Source organism: Vidua chalybeata, chromosome 10 (assembly GCF_026979565.1).
Source record: "Vidua chalybeata isolate OUT-0048 chromosome 10, bVidCha1 merged haplotype, whole genome shotgun sequence".
Lineage (NCBI taxonomy): Eukaryota > Metazoa > Chordata > Aves > Passeriformes > Viduidae > Vidua > Vidua chalybeata.
In genome coordinates, this window is record NC_071539.1 from 19,495,811 (window position 1) to 19,512,605 (window position 16,795).

The following is a 16,795-nucleotide window of genomic DNA, read 5'->3' on the forward strand; positions in this document are numbered from 1 at the left end:
GTTTTCAAGCATCAAAACAAGAAACTTGACTGGAAGAAGAGTGGATGCTTGAAAAGTGTCATGGAAAGTAATTTTTTTTTATTGTTCCCATTGGAACAAACAAGACAGATATTTTCACTATAGATTTCATTATTTCTTTAGTATAGCCTGCATTCTGGACCTGCCCTTGCAGGTCTGGCACCCTACACTATAGCAAACAGCAAACACAAATTCTACAGTCAGACTTAAGCAGAAAAAAAATCCTGACTTGGAGTCTCTGGAAAGCTGCAGCGCAAAATGATTGGAGGTGTCAATCTTCAGGATACCTGGAAGGGACAGGCTATCCCAACACACCCTGTATATCTTTGCCTATTTCCACCTCTCTCATTTATCAAATAAAAAGGTACAGTTAAAGCTGTAAAAGTTACATTTAGGACTGAGCCAGTTATGCAGAAAGAGAGAGGTTCTCTCACAGGTTCATCTAGTGCCTGGGTAAAGCTTCTGGAAGAAGCTGAGCTGATGCTCATCCACTTTTCTCATCAGGAATCTGGCCTTGAAAAAAAACCCAGCATTCTCTTATTTCTTAAACACTGTCTGTTCCATGGTCACTGACTAAGTTCATCTGCATAGACACCCTTTGCTCTGTCTTCCATCTGGGGGCTGTACAGACACAACCTCCTCCTCCGGTGCAGGAAACCACTTGTTGGACTTAAGTGCCCATTGGGAACATTTCCTAGGCTGCCAACTCTGTGAAGAGCTGAAATGTCACTTCAATTGCTATTTTAGCAGCTCTGGATTGAGTAACAGTCCCTTCTTGCTGAACCCATTCACCCAGATCTTGGACTGCAGCACAGTGTCAGGGACACAACCCAGGTCTCTACCTTGAGTTCTTATGTGATGCACAGTGATATTTCCAGGAAAAGGCCAAAAACTGATCAGTGGAAAATTCCAAATAATTTCTTTAAAGGGGAAAAGCAGACAACAACCAAGCCACAAGACAGACCCCCAGCTAATTTAGAGTATATTTCTCTATGTACACATCACAAAAGCCACTGCATGTACCTGTGGCTCCATATGACCTCCTCAACATTAGCTGGGCCCCAGCGGCCAGTGAGAACCAGCAGAGCTCAGGGACTGACACCCACACTGCCTGGCCAGTTCCCCCCTCAGCAGGGTGCAACAGAGGAGCTGTGGGAACAAAGGGAGCTTTGAAGCAGCTTTAGATTCAAGGGAGCAAAACTTTCACTGAGCTACCAACTACCTCCCTTAGTAAAGGCAGCATGGGCCATGGGCCCCAGGACAAGGAACCCAAGGTACCCCTTCATCAGGAGATGCCTGAAAGATCTAACAGCTTTTCATTTTCTGGAACCTCTTGTGAGAATCTTCAGTTAATCTTACTTCAACTAATGGATTCAGTAGTTGTGTAAATAAACACCTTTTGTATCTACCTCTGAACAGAGACAATATATACTCACCCAGAGAGTAAGGGATCTCTGAGTGGTAATAGTGGAATGTCTCTGCAGCACTTGTAGAAGGTAGAAGACTTTATATCAACATCTCATTAAACTGATTTTTATCTCTGAATGAAACCATCAATTTGCCTTTCCACTTCCACAGACCACATCCTTGGCCTGAGGAAACCAGGCTTTGCTCCAGGCTTTTCCCTTCTAACAGGATCAGCAAAGGCTGAAATTTGGAGATTATTTATGATTTCTAGTAATACTTAGGGACTACTGTATCTTGTCCTGTTCTGTTGTGAATTGGGGCAGAAAAGTGTATGGCCAGGGCTGACCAGGGAGGCTTACTTGGACAGTAACAGCTGTATTTCCTTTAGGTCAGGGCTGATGGTTGTGGGAGGAAGACTCCCCTGATTAACTCACTATCTCCTGTAACATGTGGCAAATGCATTGTGGGCTTACCTCTCCCTGCAGCCTGGGCCTGCAGGGTGGGTGCAAGGTCCGTGGCTGTACAGCACAGATGTCCTCATTAATGCCCGGTGTGCCTCTCTGTAGAACGTACCTGCTGACTTCCTTCTTTGGGATTTCCCCCCAGGCCATGTTTGAGCTGGTTACTTCCGAAGCATCGTATTACAAGAGTCTGAATCTGCTGGTGTCTCACTTCATGGAGAATGAACGTCTGAAAAAGATCTTACACCAGTCTGAGGCACACATCCTCTTCTCCAACGTGCTGGATGTCATGGCTGTCAGTGAGCGGTAAGTTGGCTGCTGAATGGCACTGAAAGCAGCAGCTTTAGGTAACTGCAGTTGTAGAGGGATGGAGGAGCTGACTTCTCCTGGGAATTGCCTGGGACAGATAGGTCACAATTAATATGGGTGCTGACTTTCTCATTTAGCTTCCTGTTGGACCTCGAGCAGCGAGTGGAAGAGAACATTGTGATCTCGGACGTGTGTGATATTGTCTACCAGCACACAGTTAATCACTTCTCTGTGTACATCACCTACGTCTCCAACCAGACCTACCAGGAGAGAGCCTACAAGCAGCTTCTGTGAGTTCTAGCACTTATTGCTGAACTATTTTGCAAAATTTTACAGGCCACAGATTTAGCTGTAATTTTGGTATTTATGAGAAAGGGCTAGATAGCACGGAAATGGGGTTTCCCACTTCATGATTTCTCACGTAAAAAGAAAACACAATTAAAGGCTTTATAGTAAGGATTGGTTGATGCAGGTAACATGGCAAGTAAATTCAAAGCCTTTCTCAGCTGCAGGAAATATTTATGGTGCATGCAGGGCCATGTACATGCTTGTGTAATGCATGTATTTTTAACCTGCAAGTAGAGGCAAGAGATGGAAGGCCAAGAATATAATACAGATCTCTGATGAGAAGAACAGCCACTGCTTTTCCCAGCCTTCTCAGCAAGGCATTTGACTTCTCTCGAATTCATAACTATTCTTTTTCAGAACAACAGGATTTTCTTAAAAGGAGAAAAAAATGTTTAAAAAGCTATTTTCTTCACATTCTACTGTTGCACACACAGATCTAGGTCCGAGGAGATAATCCAGCATATTTTTGTAGTATTTTTCAAGTGTAGCAAGTCTTTTGGTCCAGTAGGAATTCGCTGATACAAGCTCAAAACAACGAGTGCCCTACAAGCTTGTCTTTGAGAGGAGGAGAATCAATTTTTCTCTAGTTACAGTGTCCTGGATTCTTTCAGGACAGCCCATTGCACATGCTGCAGTGTGTTTTCTCCTATAGCATCAGCTGGTTCAGGCAAGTGTAACAATGTTTAGTCCTTTCATTTCTCTCTAACTTTTGAGGAAAAAAAATTTAAGGGGCTTTTATTGAGCTTGGCCTGCTGTTCTCTCCAAAAAGAGGGTACCACAGGGTTTCCTTCAGTCAGAGGTACGCAATACAGCTGCAGAAAGAATTTGCCTACAGCCATTATCTAAACACTTACAAGCAAAGAAAAAAAATAGGCTGGGTTACTTGAGCTTGTAAGGGACATGTTGGAGATGAGGTGTTCCTAAATGTGAATTCAGAGGGCAGCATTTTTGTCTGCAGGAATACATAAAGCAAGTTGAAAAGAACTGACTCCCTTCCCCAGGCTACCAGCTAGCAAAGGAATTTTGCAACACTTGGCTGAACTAAAAGCCTGAGGTGTGTCACAGTTTCCCCCATTTGACTGTTCCTCAGACACATGCAGTTCCATTCTGCTGTGAGTCACACTGTCACAGAGGTACCTGCTGCAGCAAGGAGGAATGCTGCCAATGGCTTCTTTCAAATGTTGTAAGAAACACATAGTACAGACAGGTTTTGCACAGTTAGCAACCTCTTTGCATTCATGCTGTTTTCACAACTAGCCAGGACTCCAGCAGCACAAGCATTGCTCAGGTTTGCTCAGTCCGTGGCTGCCAGGAAGCTTTGTCTGCCTGTGGCTCTGCTCTGCACAGCTGTGTCTGTAGCCCAGCTGTGCCCTCATCTCCTGCAAACATTATCGGGGAAGGCCCAGGCATGGCCCCTGCCCTTCTCAGCTCAGATAATGATTTCCATCCTCTAGCTAAGCAGCAAGGAATATTCAAGCTTGTGATACTTTGTGGCTTGTCTTGTTCTTATGACTGTGAATTTCACCTTATCACAAAGTTCCAACTGTGTAAAAATATATAATTATGCCTCTGACTCATTTACTTGGACACACACCCCATTCACATACACCTACACACGCAGTGTATGCTGCTGAGTTAGATATGAACACATGTGAGTACTGCCGTGGCTTGTACATTAGAAGTCTATTTTTTCCCTCCCCCAACACTATAAATAGTTTTAGATTTAAACTAAAATACACCCAGAGGCTTTCAGTCCCCTCCTTCCCACTTCTCTCCTATTGGGAGAGATCAGGCAGATGCTGTCCCTGGGACCAAGCTGCTTTTGGGTCACCAGCCATATACCAGAGTCCCAGGCAGGGTAGCACTCAAAGTTCTCAGCTTCTCTCTCTCCCCTCTCAGCCAGGACAAACCAGCCTTTCGGGAAGTGATCTCACAGCTGGAGCTGGATCCAAAGTGCAAAGGCCTGTCTTTTTCTTCCTTCCTGATTCTGCCATTTCAAAGGATCACTCGACTCAAGCTGCTGGTGCAGGTAGAGTTTTACTTTTCTCTCTCTCACAAAGGACTTCTGGATTACTCCTGGAATTTTCCTTTCCAGCAGCTGTGAATGGGGCTTAGATACAGCCACAGTCGACCCTAGAACTAGATGAAGCCTTTCCACAGAGTCAGACATTCACCACAGCTATGGAAAAAGGATTTCAGTCACTCAGAGTCCATCCCCAAATTAGTATTGAATTTGCCATATAGTTTTTACTGAGTGAAAGAGTTGAGGAGGAGCTTTGTTGAGCTGCCAGAGGAGGTAGCAACAGTCCATTAATCCAGCTGCCTGACAGTTAGGATAGTGACACACACATGCAGAGCAGCTGGATGGCATGGGGATGCTACACCATGATGGCTTGGACCAGTCAGCCAGTGCTTTGCCACCTTATCTAAACACTGCTGGAGAACATGCTTCTAGGGATGAGGAAACAGCTCAGTCCCGAATGGTCTTATCCCCCTGGGATTACCTATAACACTATCTGTTAGTGCCAGGTCTAGTTATTTATTAATTTTTTTTCATAAAATAAGAATCTACCTGTTATATTTCTCTTAGATATAAGGTCAGATGGGAAGAAGTTTTAATGAGAAAGAGGAACTAAGAGGTGAAAGTCACTGTACTGTGTCACCTTTGCTGTAATTAGGCTGATGGCCAGAAGTAGTTTGTAGGCTAGCAAAGACCTTTCTATTTTCACATTGGGATCAGCATTAACCAAGCCTTTTCTCCCCTGCAGAATATTTTGAAGAAAGTAGAAGAGAAATCTGACAGGGAATCCACTGCCCTGGATGCACATAAAGAACTGGAAACAGTAAGTTAGAATAAGTAAATGGAAGCCCATCAATGTTAAACCACCATGCTCATTTCACACACACACATCCCCCTGAAAAAATCACCTGCAGACTACATTCTGTCCAAGAGTGGTTTCTTTGAATTCTGTTGCTGTGTTTCAAGAGGTCTTTTTTTTCTAAGTCTGAAAGATGGACTAGTCTACTTGCATTTAGATGTCAGTGACAGTGGATCCTTTGCTAACAATAGGTGTTTGTTTCTGCCATAGGAAAGGGCAGAGAATGTTTTCTCCAAGAACACAAAATGGTTTTTGCAGACACCTGAAGGAGATGGATCTGACTGAGAGGTGTGATTAGGTGCAGAGTACAACTGTGTCAGGTTCCTCCGACACAGCACACTTTTTCCTCTGACCTAGAATAACAGCTTCCTAATGAAGTACACAAGCCAGCTTTTAGCCCTCTTCCCTGAAGCTGGTAGGTAGGTGTGGTGTTCAGTTATGCTAGTTACTGATGTGTACAAAACCCCAGGAAGGCAGTGGGATGTTTCCCATCTGGGCTGTTCCTGATATGGCTTGACAGGATAATGAATGCCATATCTGAATGGTCTACACATAGCTGTCAGCTGCATGGGCTGGGATAATGTTTCAACGCTTCTCCATCAGAAGCTTGGAACATCTCCTAACTCTAGCAGTTCAACACAAGTATTTGAAGTTGAAAACTGTGCTAGATCATCAGCCTAAGGATGGGCCTGCAGTCTCTGACTGAAACAGTAGAACACAACAGGCTCTTGGATTTGCCCTGAACCAGTCTAGGAAGTGTCTGCGTAGAGATCGCTAGGGATAAAGACAGGGACTTTATCGATGAAGGATGTTCTACATTGAGTTAGTATTTCCAGAATCCCTCTTGACACATCTGGTAGCCAATTATTTTTCCATTGGTCAGTAGCCTGAAGAAAGCTGTTCCTGTAGAATGCAGATGACTATAGCCGCTGATGGAGAAATGCTGGGTTTGTATTCAGTTATCAGTGACTCACGTGATCAGTTTACTAATTCTTTTGCACAGTTAAACACTTACCTGTAAGTGTTGAAGCTGAGATACCTAATATCCAGCTAGGTACAGGCATCACAACAGAGACCATTTGATGCTTATTTTTTCTGTAAGTTTATTTTCTCTCTTTCTATTTGAGAAGCAAGACATTATCACAGTTTCAGTTACTGATATTCTGTTTGATTTTGAGTAGCAGAAACAGAGCACAAAGTGGAGCTTGTTCTCCAATGTAATTTTTCTACCTAGCCAGTTCTCAAGAGAGTTGCTCCTTATGAAACAGGCAGTGGCATCTAGGTTAAGGTCCCTGTAACAGCATAGTGCTTGCACATTGGTTGTGGTTTTTCAGTTAAAAGTTTGTACTCAGAATACAGCTGTGCTCTGTATGATGAACGTCTCTTTCCCTAGGACATTTCATAGCCCTGGCATCTAGTGCTGCTTGGCAGAACTACAGCATCTGCATTTTTTAAAAAAAAGATATTTGGCTTCGTTCTCACCTTGAAGATGATACTGCAAATGTACCTCATTTCAAGTGTTGGGAACAGGGAAAATGAGATATATGATGTGTCAGGTTCTGGAAAACAAGCTGTTCATTTTGCTGTGCAACCAGAAGCATTGTTTTATACTGTCTGGTTCAGTAACTGAATGTAGCCACCTAGTATGTCCTCTGACAGTCAGCTTCCACCTGTAACACCTTCTGGGTGTTTGGGAGCTTTTTGGTTGTTCAGGTTTTGGGGTTTTTTTTCCCCTTCTCTTCTTCATGCACCCACAGTGCTGATAAAAGAACTTGGCTTTGTCAATTCCTGTTACGGCAGGGCACTGTTACCTGATTGTGGTCAGGCCTTTTCATGCTGTCCATCATCACTTACCTGCTTAAGGCCAGCAGAACCTTTGTGCTCTCTTTTCCCAGGTGGTGAAAGCGTGTAATGAAGGTGTCCGGAAGATGAGCCGAACAGAGCAGATGATCAGCATCCAGAAGAAACTAGAATTCAAGATAAAGGTATAAGCACAGGCTGGATAGTTTTGGTTCACTGTCTGCACTTTGCAGACAGCCTCCAAAGGGCCCCCTCCAAAGGGGCTGCTGCAGGCACAGCACCTCTGTGTGTGCTCAGTGCACACCTGCTGCAGAGGCTGGGTCAGGACCAAGGCCAGTGTGGTGTGCACGTACACAGGTGGGACACATTGGCATCACTTCTCCTGTGCACTGTGCTCCTGTTCCAGCACTCAGGCCTGGCTCTTCCCTCTTACCTCTCTTCAAAACACTGGTCAGTTTTCAGCTGTTATTTTACATACAAAATATATTAAAGGTAGATGAAAGCTACAAAGCAAAACACTTTAAAACTGAAAAATACCAAAGACTGTCCCACCATTTTAATTCTTTCCTGTTCTTATGCATTGTATACAGTCTCTAAATACCTGCTGCTGATCTTTTTCAGCTCCACTGAGGGAATTACTACATCAATATTTAGGGGTGTCTGATCAGATCTCAGTTGATATATACCATGAAATTCCAGTGCTGAGTATGAAGTTGTCAGTTCTTTTCTTGAATGCTACAGAGTTGCTTCTCAGGTCTCTCTGCTTCACAAAACTGTAGGGATCATATTTAGCTTCCAAGCAATCTTTTTATGGATGTGAACAACCAAAAAAAAAATTTTTTTTTTATAGAGCACTTTACCAATGTGTCAGGGCTAGACCACAGTCCACAGGACAGTAGTAGATTAGGGAAGCAACACAGTTGCTTCCACCTCTTGTAAAGCTGAGGCCATAATGACAAGCAGGAGCTGGTCCATCTCTGGAGCAGATCTGCCTTGGGAACTGGCATGGGTTGGGCTCTTCTGGGGAGAAGAGTTGAAAAGAAAGATTGTGTCACCATGCATGTGTTGAGGACTGGGAGTGAAGGTAGAAAGAGTGACAGTTATACAGGTATTTTTCAATATTTCGGTCATATGGAAGTGTAGTATTCGTCTAGTACAAGATGTGCTTTGTTCTGGGCTTCTTGATTTTAGCACAATATGTGTTGAAACTCCAGCAGAAATGCTGTGGTGGGTGCGTGGACAGTATCTCCTCCTGACTGGGACAGACCCAACCAGAGGAAACCTGTTTAATCTTGGATTTTTTGTAGCCAAAGGCCAAATCTGTGGTTTTAAAAGTCAGTCTTACTGTTTAGGAAAGTTCAGCCCAGGTGACAGGATCTCTCAGAGAGAGATCAGGGCATGGGCTGTTGTTTCATTCCACCACTTGGCACTCTAGCATTGTCATCCTTAAATATCTGTCCATCCTTGGGCTACTGCTGTACCCCTGTCAAACTTCTGTCACGTTGTGCTGGGCTGTGTGGATGGTAGAGCACAATGTCCTCTCCCTGCAGCTCTGCTCCAGCCTCTGCAGTGCAAGTTGTGGTGACAGGAGCTCACCACCCTTCCCTTTGCATCTCTTGGCACTTTCAGCATCATAACCACTTGAATCCATAGGGTTTTGCTGCTCTCCTAAACTTTGCTGTCTTTTCCTCCCTTCTAGTCTGTACCCATCATCTCTCACTCCCGCTGGCTGCTGAAGCAGGGGGAGCTGCAGCAAATGAATGGTCCAAAGACGTCACGAACACTTCGCACCAAGAAACTCTTCAGAGAAATCTATCTGTTCCTTTTCAATGATCTGCTGGTGATTTGCCGGCAAATTCCGGGGTGAGTGCAAAATTCAGGTAGTACACAGGATACTTCATTAGTTCTATTGCCCCAGGTTTATTCAACTTGTGATGCTGTGACCCCATCCTGTCCCTCAGGCACAGGCACATCCCTTGGCCTAACATGTACACCTCCTTCCAGTAGTCACCTTACCTTTGAGCACAGCTGACTCTTTATGGGTGGCACAGCTCTCTCCAGCTGAAAATTCATGGCCAACAGGAGTTAAACAGATCCCAGGGCAGATCTGCCAGCAGAGTGACTATGCATCCAGCAGTTTCTGCAGGGTAGCAGTGAGTTACATTGACTGGTGAGCTGACCCTGGAAACCTGTCTTCCTGTCAGGAAGTGATTTTTGACTCATCACTTCCTGAAGAACAGCTCAGATTTAGTCATTTAAAACTCTAAGAAAGCTGACTGGAAAGTTAGAGTAGCAGAGAGGGGTATAAATTTCGGCCCGAGGCCAGCAGTTATATATGACATGGTGTAACCTGCCTGAGGAGGAGGAGGATGTTGTCATGCTGAGGACTGTGTCTTGTGCAAGCAGACACAGCAGCAGAGAACAGCATGCTCTTTGTGGCATGAATTAGACCCACTGGTAGGGAGTATCTTGCCCATCCACTGTTCCTAATGAACGTGTCGCCACAGTGTCTGTACGCTGGGAAATGTTTTGCTTCTGTGGCAACTTGTATCCAGAAAACACAGAGGCACTTCATAAATAGGAATTAATTAAGCCTCACAATCCCCTTTGAGGGGGCGCCTGTGGTTAGGACGCAAGGAGCTCAGACAGAGCAAGCAACTTGATCCAGGCCATGAGGGATGCCCAGGGCAGAGTATGGAGAGGGTTCCTTGCTTTGCAGTGGGTTTTCATAGCCACACACACATCCCGTCCCACAGCAGGACATCTTTTTTCCTCCTTCCATGCAGCAGCTCCTGGTCTGTGTGCTCAGTACAGTTCTGGGTGGCTGAAGTCAAAGTCTCCTGCCATAACCACAGCTTTTCCTAATCTCTCTCTAACCTCTCCCAGGGACAAATACCAAGTGTTTGACTCTGCTCCCCGAGGGCTTCTTCGGGTAGAGGAGTTAGAAGATCAGGGGCAGAGTTTGGCCAATGTCTTCATCTTGAGGCTGCTAGAGAATGCAGATGACCGGGAGGCCAGCTACATGCTGAAGGCATCGTCCCAGTGAGTACCAGTCACCCCGCTATCACTCAGCAGTGCTCTCTCCCTATATCCTGCCTTCATGGAGACCAGCTGTCCAGGCTTTCTATGGATGGGCTATGAGGGATCCCACTGCTGCAGCTGAGCTGGCCCTACCAACCTCTCTGCCCAGCATAATTCCCCTGAGGCTACTGAAAGCCCCATGGCTACTGGTCACCTAGGCAGATTTCTCTCCTGTGCGGTGTGTTTGAGCCCTCTGGGGTGGCAGTCCCTTTCTGGGACAGAGAGGTCAGAAATCAACCCAGGCACCAGGCCCCAGCTAATTTACAGACTGCAGCATATTCAGAAAGTAAAACCAAGCAGGATATACACTCTCACACTCCAGTGGCTCCACTAACTCACAAGAATCGTGGCCATGCCTGACCAGCCCTGTGGAGCAAAGTGTCTCCTGCTTGTGGGTGAAGGTTGGGAGAAAAGGCTACTTCCTCCGTGTCTCCACAGCCAGTGCCAATCTTGTGCAGCCCTTCTGCAGGTCAGGGCCTCCTTGTCTCCCTGGATACAGATTTTCTGGCTCACTGATTTTTCACTTCAGGCTCCAACAAGCTCAGGCTGGGCAAATGATTCAGCTGACCCGATTGTTTTGGAGCACAGGGCATGGCTTTCTCACTGACCCGAGCATTACCAGGCCCACATTTTCTAGCCACCAGCTAAACAGCTCCTAGAGACTATGCACATCCCCAGGTTGATGTTGTCTGCTGTCAGCAGGCTGGTGTTCATCATCCATATTCCTAAATGAACTCCAGCCCCGGGGTTGCACCCTGAGCCGCTCCTCCCCCACCACCACCACAGCATCAGCATCAGGACGATGAGCCCCCAGTACAGTGAGCAGCTGCACCTTCTCCCCAGACATATGGCTGCAGTTCTGTTGCACTGAAAATAGAGATGTCAGTCACACTATGCAGGGCAAGCGCACGTGTGACGTCTGTGAGGCTTGGCTGTGCAGCAAACGGTAAACCAGGCCAGGATTTGCTCAGCTCAGGGGAGGCAGTCGCAGGTCCGTGCTCTGCATCCTGTCCCATCTTCTAGGTGGCCACAGCAGGTATGTGATCTAGAACATGGGTTGCCAACAGGTCTTGAGCACTGAAATGTGACATATCAGCTGCTGAAGGCTGCTGTTTCAGAGATGCAAGAATGATGGAGGGAGTACTGGACACAGACTAAAAACAGTTAGAAGAGATAAGTGGGAGCCAAACAGAGACTTCTGCATCTCTTCTACAGCTCTTGCATCAGGCAACAATGCTGCTCAGTGACAGCTTGCAGCTCATGCCCTGGGTGGGCTCTGCCAGGAGCTGACACTTTAATTGGACACAAGCGGTTGCACCAATACAACTGTAGTGTGGGTGGGCTCCTTGCAGGCTGCGAGGAGCTGGGCACTGTGGGCGGATCCATGGAGACCCGTAAGGATCTGTGTGCAGGGCCAGCATGCAGAGAGGGCCACAAGCATGGCAAGACTCTGGGTTTGACCTCTATATGTTATAGCTCCTCGGTGCTCAAGGCCCTCATCCCACACATCTTCATGTGATGTGACCTGCAAGTATTTCCACTGGTCCTTGGCATTGTTCTTCATACCTGAAGTATAAAGTATTCCCAACCCTGCAGATCAACCTGCCAGCAGTTGTCCTTTACATACCCCTTTTAGGCCCCTCTCCTCCCTGAAGACACTCCCATGGCTTTTCATGTGTGTCAAGCTCAGGCTTTAAAACCACCTGAGAAGGTAGAAAACTGGCTCTCTGGCAGATGGAAGCACAGCTGGTCCTCCAGGCAGGAGCTGGAGCCTGTGAAGGTGAACTGCCCCATTTCCTCATGGGGCTGGGGGAAGGCCTGAGGGGAGCCAAGCCTGGGACTTCTCCAGCATTTGTGAGATCTTCACCCTCCCAACTGCAGGTCCAGGTTTTGCAGCGTTCTGTTCACATGGGTCTTGTTGCCAAGCAAGTGCTACCCTTGGTGTGCTGCGGTGCTCTTCTGCAAGGGAATTAATCAGCTCTGCCCTTTAAATGTTCCTACACAGCAGTTGTGGGAATAAATCGTTCCTGTAACTGCTTGTCTCCCAGAAAAACTGCTCCTGTTGACCAGCCCAGCCAGGAGCTGCCTTTGCTTGCTATTTCTCAGAGAATGCCAGGCCCCCCACCTTGCTGCTGGCTCTTGACAACAATGCTAACAGAGGGACCCTCCCCAGAAAGGGACCGTGCTGCCTGTGGGGGACAGCCAGGGCTGTGCAGCAGGGCCCAGAGCACTGTGTCACATGTGACATCCCAACCGGGGTGTGCAACAGTGGGGCTCAGCATCACGACTGCACCCAGGACCCTGGAGGGGCAGACAGAAAAAGGCTGGGTGGAGGAACATGAAGTCCAGAACTGGCTGGGCAGAAGAACTAGAGTTGTAGTTGTTGCATGTTCACAGCTTTGGTTTGTCTCCCCTGTCCAGGAGTGAAATGAAGCGCTGGATGATTTCACTAGCCCCAAACCGGAGAACCAAATTTGTTTCATTTACATCCAGACTTGTTGGTAAGAGACACAGCATGGGAGCTGGGAGCTCTTCACCCCTACCCCAGGGCACCTTATTCTGCCTGATCTCAGTGCAGCCACATATCTGGGACCTATGCTGAACCCTCCCCTGGGCTCCCCTCCTTTTCCACCATCAATACCTGCTTGTCTCTGGGCCTGGCCCTGACCTCAACCCCTCCAACCTGGGCTGGGCTGCACCAGCACTCTCCCTCCCATCCAGGCTGCTCATGGCTGGCTGCTCATGGCTAGCACTGTGGTGGTGACATGAACCCGGCTCCCTTCCCAAGAGTTGCTTCCCCAGTACCTGTGGCTGGGGCACGCCCTGGTTTCCCCAGAGGCCCTTACCAGATCAGAGGGACCATGTGCAGAGCTCATGGGGCTACAGCCACCCAAGCTGTGCTGTTCTTCAAGGGGCTTCATCCCAGTCCATCCCTCACTTTTGCCCTGTTCCTTGGCAGACTGCCCACAGATCCAGTGTGTCCACCCGTACGTGGCCCAGCAACCTGATGAGCTCTCCTTAGAACTGGCTGATGTCCTCAACATCCTGGACAAGACAGATGATGGTATGGGGATGGTATAGGGATGGGTTGGGAGTCCCTGTGGAAGGATGGGTTTGCTGCAGGCAAGCAGCTGTCTCTCCCTCCTGCCAGGGAGAGGCTCTGGCATCAGCATCACAGCCAGAGAAGAAAGTTACTTTCTCCTAATAGCCAATCCAGGTTGCCTAAGTTGTGGCAACACTGGCACAGTCTCCCAGCACCAGCTGTGAGCCATGGTAGAGCTAGCACAGCCACTCCAATATAATCCAGTGCTATTCTGACCTTCATGATGCTTCACAGCCACGTGGTCCTACTCTCTGGGGTACTCTTGTAGCTGGTGGTCTCAGTCACATTGGATGTCTGCTGAGGACCACCACTCCTGTGGCTCCAGGGACAGCAGAGGGCACTTGGTGGCAGCAATGCCTGCTGGCATCCCTTGAGCCAGTTGTCCTCACACAATGCTGCTCAGGTGAGAAGGCCTTGCTGGATGGACAGCCTGGGTCTGCTCCAGTACAGGTGTCTGAGTAGCTTCCAGAAAGCTCTGCCAGCTCCAATGGTTCTTTCCAGCACAACTGTCCCACAACTGCACAACTGTGCAGGAGCAAGGGCCAGTCCTTCCCCACTTATGCCTATCTCTGTCTATACTCAGGCTGGATATTTGGGGAACGTCTTCATGACCAGGAGAGGGGCTGGTTCCCCAGTTCTATGGGGGAGGAGATCCTGAACCCCAAAATCCGAGCTCAGAACCTGAAGGAGTGTTTCCGGGTGCACAAGTCAGATGACAGTCAGAGAAGAAAACTGGGCAGCAGAAACCGCCAATGACAACCAGCATCCCCAAGCATCTGGAGTGCCTCAGGGAGGCAGAAGACAGAGGCTGCCAGCTGGGAGGAGTTGGCAGCTGTGGGACACTGTGGGGGACCTGGTGCACCGGACAAGGCATGCAGACCCGTGAACAAACAGACTGTCATTCCTAGGCCCCCCAGAAGCACTGGTCCTTTCCTGGAGATCAGCGCTTTAAACTGTAAATAACCCTTTTCCAAGTGCTCTGTAAAGCCCCAAAGAGCATGAGCTCAACAGACACTGCCCAAAGGCCACCAGGTGCTGGCCAGATGAGCCACAAGTGCTGGCTTGGGCTGCTTGAGAAAGGCAGTGGCCACAAACAAGCAATTGATATCACCCGGTTTAAGCATGAACAGCTCATTGCTACCTTCCAAGTCTGGAGTGCTCTGAACCCAGTATCTCACAGGGGCAGAACTGAGGTCAAGCAGCAGTCTCAACTCTCTCAGAGCTCACTGACAACAGGCTGGGATGAGGTCCAGGAGCTCCACCACCCTAGTCCTGCTGTGAAGCTGCTGGGCTCATTCCCACAGGCAGATCCTCGATCTGCTTCCATTCAAATGCTCTGCAGTGCTCCACACCCAGCTCTTCTCCAGCAGCAGCCCAGCCTTGCCAGCTCTGGCCCACGTCTCTGCCTGCCAACCTTGAAGCACATCTGGACACTGTCCCATGGCTCAGCCCCTTCTACCACAGCCTTCCTCCTTCTGCAGGGCCATTGCAGAACCTTTCCTGGTTGATTGTGCACTTGTGGTCTTTGCTACGCCCTGCTGCTAAGGCCAGAGCAGGGGTGGCTGTGCCAGCGCCATCTCGTACACCACACAAACCATTGGAGCACCAGCAGCCCCAGCTGCCACACAGCAGGTGAGTGACCTTAGCTGGGAGCTGCTGTCCTATGTGCTCTGGGAGGCCCAGCAACCGCTGCCTGCATGCTCATGACCCACCCCCACCAGCCTCCCTGTACAGGCTCACCTCCATGTAAATATGCGAGTCTTGCGGCCAGCAGAGCCAGCTCATCACTCCTTCTTGCTGTGGCACTGAGCAACTCATGAAGCCCCAGGCACAGCACTGAGAGCAGCGTGGGGGACAGACCCACAGCAGCCACCCCTTGTTCAACTGTCCCACACGTGGCTGAGGGCCTCTCAGCCACAAGCTGGGCCTAAGCTGTGGCCAGCATCCATTAGGAAAATCAATTATTTGGCACCTTTCTGTAACATGGCAAAGGATTGTCTTCCGGGCATTGTAGCCTGTACTGATTTATGCTCTGGCTGTGCCATGGTTGTGCTCAGAGGGGGGACAGAGAGCAGCTGCCAACAGAGCCACACAGAGGCCATGGGCATGGACAGGAGGAGCACAGCGATGCCAGCAGGAATGTGGGGAGAAAGCAGGAGCTTGGAAGCTGTGAAGGGAGGCTACAGAACTGCTCTTTGGACTACATGGGGTGTGCAGTTTGAGGCTGAACACAGCTGAGGTGGGTTCCAAGGCTGTCCCTACTGACACCACACAGCCTTGGGCCAGCCAGCCCAGAGCCAGCACCCAGGACCAAAGTGGTGGGAGCCACAGCAGTGAAGGGGGAAGAAGGCATTCTTCATTCAGTGCCACTCCATTAGCATGTGAGAACAGCCAGCAGGGCTGTGCTGCCTTGGCCAGCTGTGGGAAGTTCATACTAGCCAGTAGTTCCCAGTCACCAGTCACTGCCCAGCCCCAGAGCTGGGCCAGGAAGGACTTGAAGCCTTCCTGGTACAGTAAGCAGATTTAATGGGGACACTCCAAGCCAGGTCCCTCCAGCAGCACCCCACAGTCACCTTTCTGAGATAACCAAACCTCCAGCTCAGGATCCAAACCTTGCAACAGCCACAAATTCACTAGTGCAAACCCCAGAAGAGCTCCAGCTCTAGGAATTCCTTAAAATTGCCTGAGAAATCACCTCATCTCGCAGCATCCAGCTTTGCAGCCCAGCAGCCAGCCCAGTCCAGCACAGGCCTGCAGCCCCACGTGCCTGCCTGGCATGTTTCTCACAGCACAGAAATGCTCCCTTGCCCATCAGATGCTTCACCAGTTTGCCATAGCCAGGATGCCAGCTCCTCACCGCACTTCTCCAGGGAGAGGGGCTCAGTGCTGCTGTGCCCTGTTCCACCACTCGCCACCAAGCCCTGGGATTGCTCCAGCCCCTCCTGCTCCGTTGTGATTCCATAGGACTCCAGACCCCACGCACAGGCTGTGCCATTTTCACTGAATGGGATCCAGTGTTACTTCCTCAGACCCAGCCCTGCACGCCTCCATCTCCGTGATCTCCAGTGTTGTACAGGGCCAGGCCTGGGGCCCACAAGCACGGGCTGGAGCTCCCCAGCCCTTGCCAGGCTGCCTCAGTGAACTGAGGGGAACTTCTTGTTGTCTATTTCTTCCGTGTGATAAAATGTAGCTGAGCAAGCCAGCACCAAAACACTTGTGTGTCTCCTTCCTCCCCCAAACTGATCACTTGCCTCCTCTCCAGTCCCCTCTGGTGCAACTGGCCCAAATGCAGTGGGTCAAAATGGGGTTGCACATGAACTTGGGGTGGTTTACACCCATGAACAACCCTTCCCTAGGAAAGCTGTGCAGAGTGATGCCCAACATTGTTA

General features: G+C 48.9%; 1 protein-coding gene across 5 annotated transcripts in view; it reads left to right on the forward strand.

Moving 5' to 3' along the window:
* The window catches only part of NGEF (neuronal guanine nucleotide exchange factor), a 37,490-nt gene extending 20,871 nt beyond the window's left edge, over positions 1-16,619 (forward strand). For all 5 annotated transcript variants that reach the window (XM_053952073.1, XM_053952074.1, XM_053952077.1 and 2 more), the window contains 10 exons: positions 2,032-2,192; positions 2,333-2,485; positions 4,443-4,572; positions 5,312-5,386; positions 7,318-7,407; positions 8,922-9,085; positions 10,109-10,264; positions 12,725-12,804; positions 13,263-13,367; positions 13,990-16,619. In XM_053952073.1, coding sequence (XP_053808048.1) covers positions 2,032-2,192; positions 2,333-2,485; positions 4,443-4,572; positions 5,312-5,386; positions 7,318-7,407; positions 8,922-9,085; positions 10,109-10,264; positions 12,725-12,804; positions 13,263-13,367; positions 13,990-14,162 — 1,287 coding nt within the window. In that variant the 3' untranslated portion in view covers positions 14,163-16,619. The remainder of the gene's footprint in view (positions 1-2,031; positions 2,193-2,332; positions 2,486-4,442; positions 4,573-5,311; positions 5,387-7,317; positions 7,408-8,921; positions 9,086-10,108; positions 10,265-12,724; positions 12,805-13,262; positions 13,368-13,989) is intronic.
* The last annotated feature ends 176 nt before the right edge of the window (positions 16,620-16,795 follow it).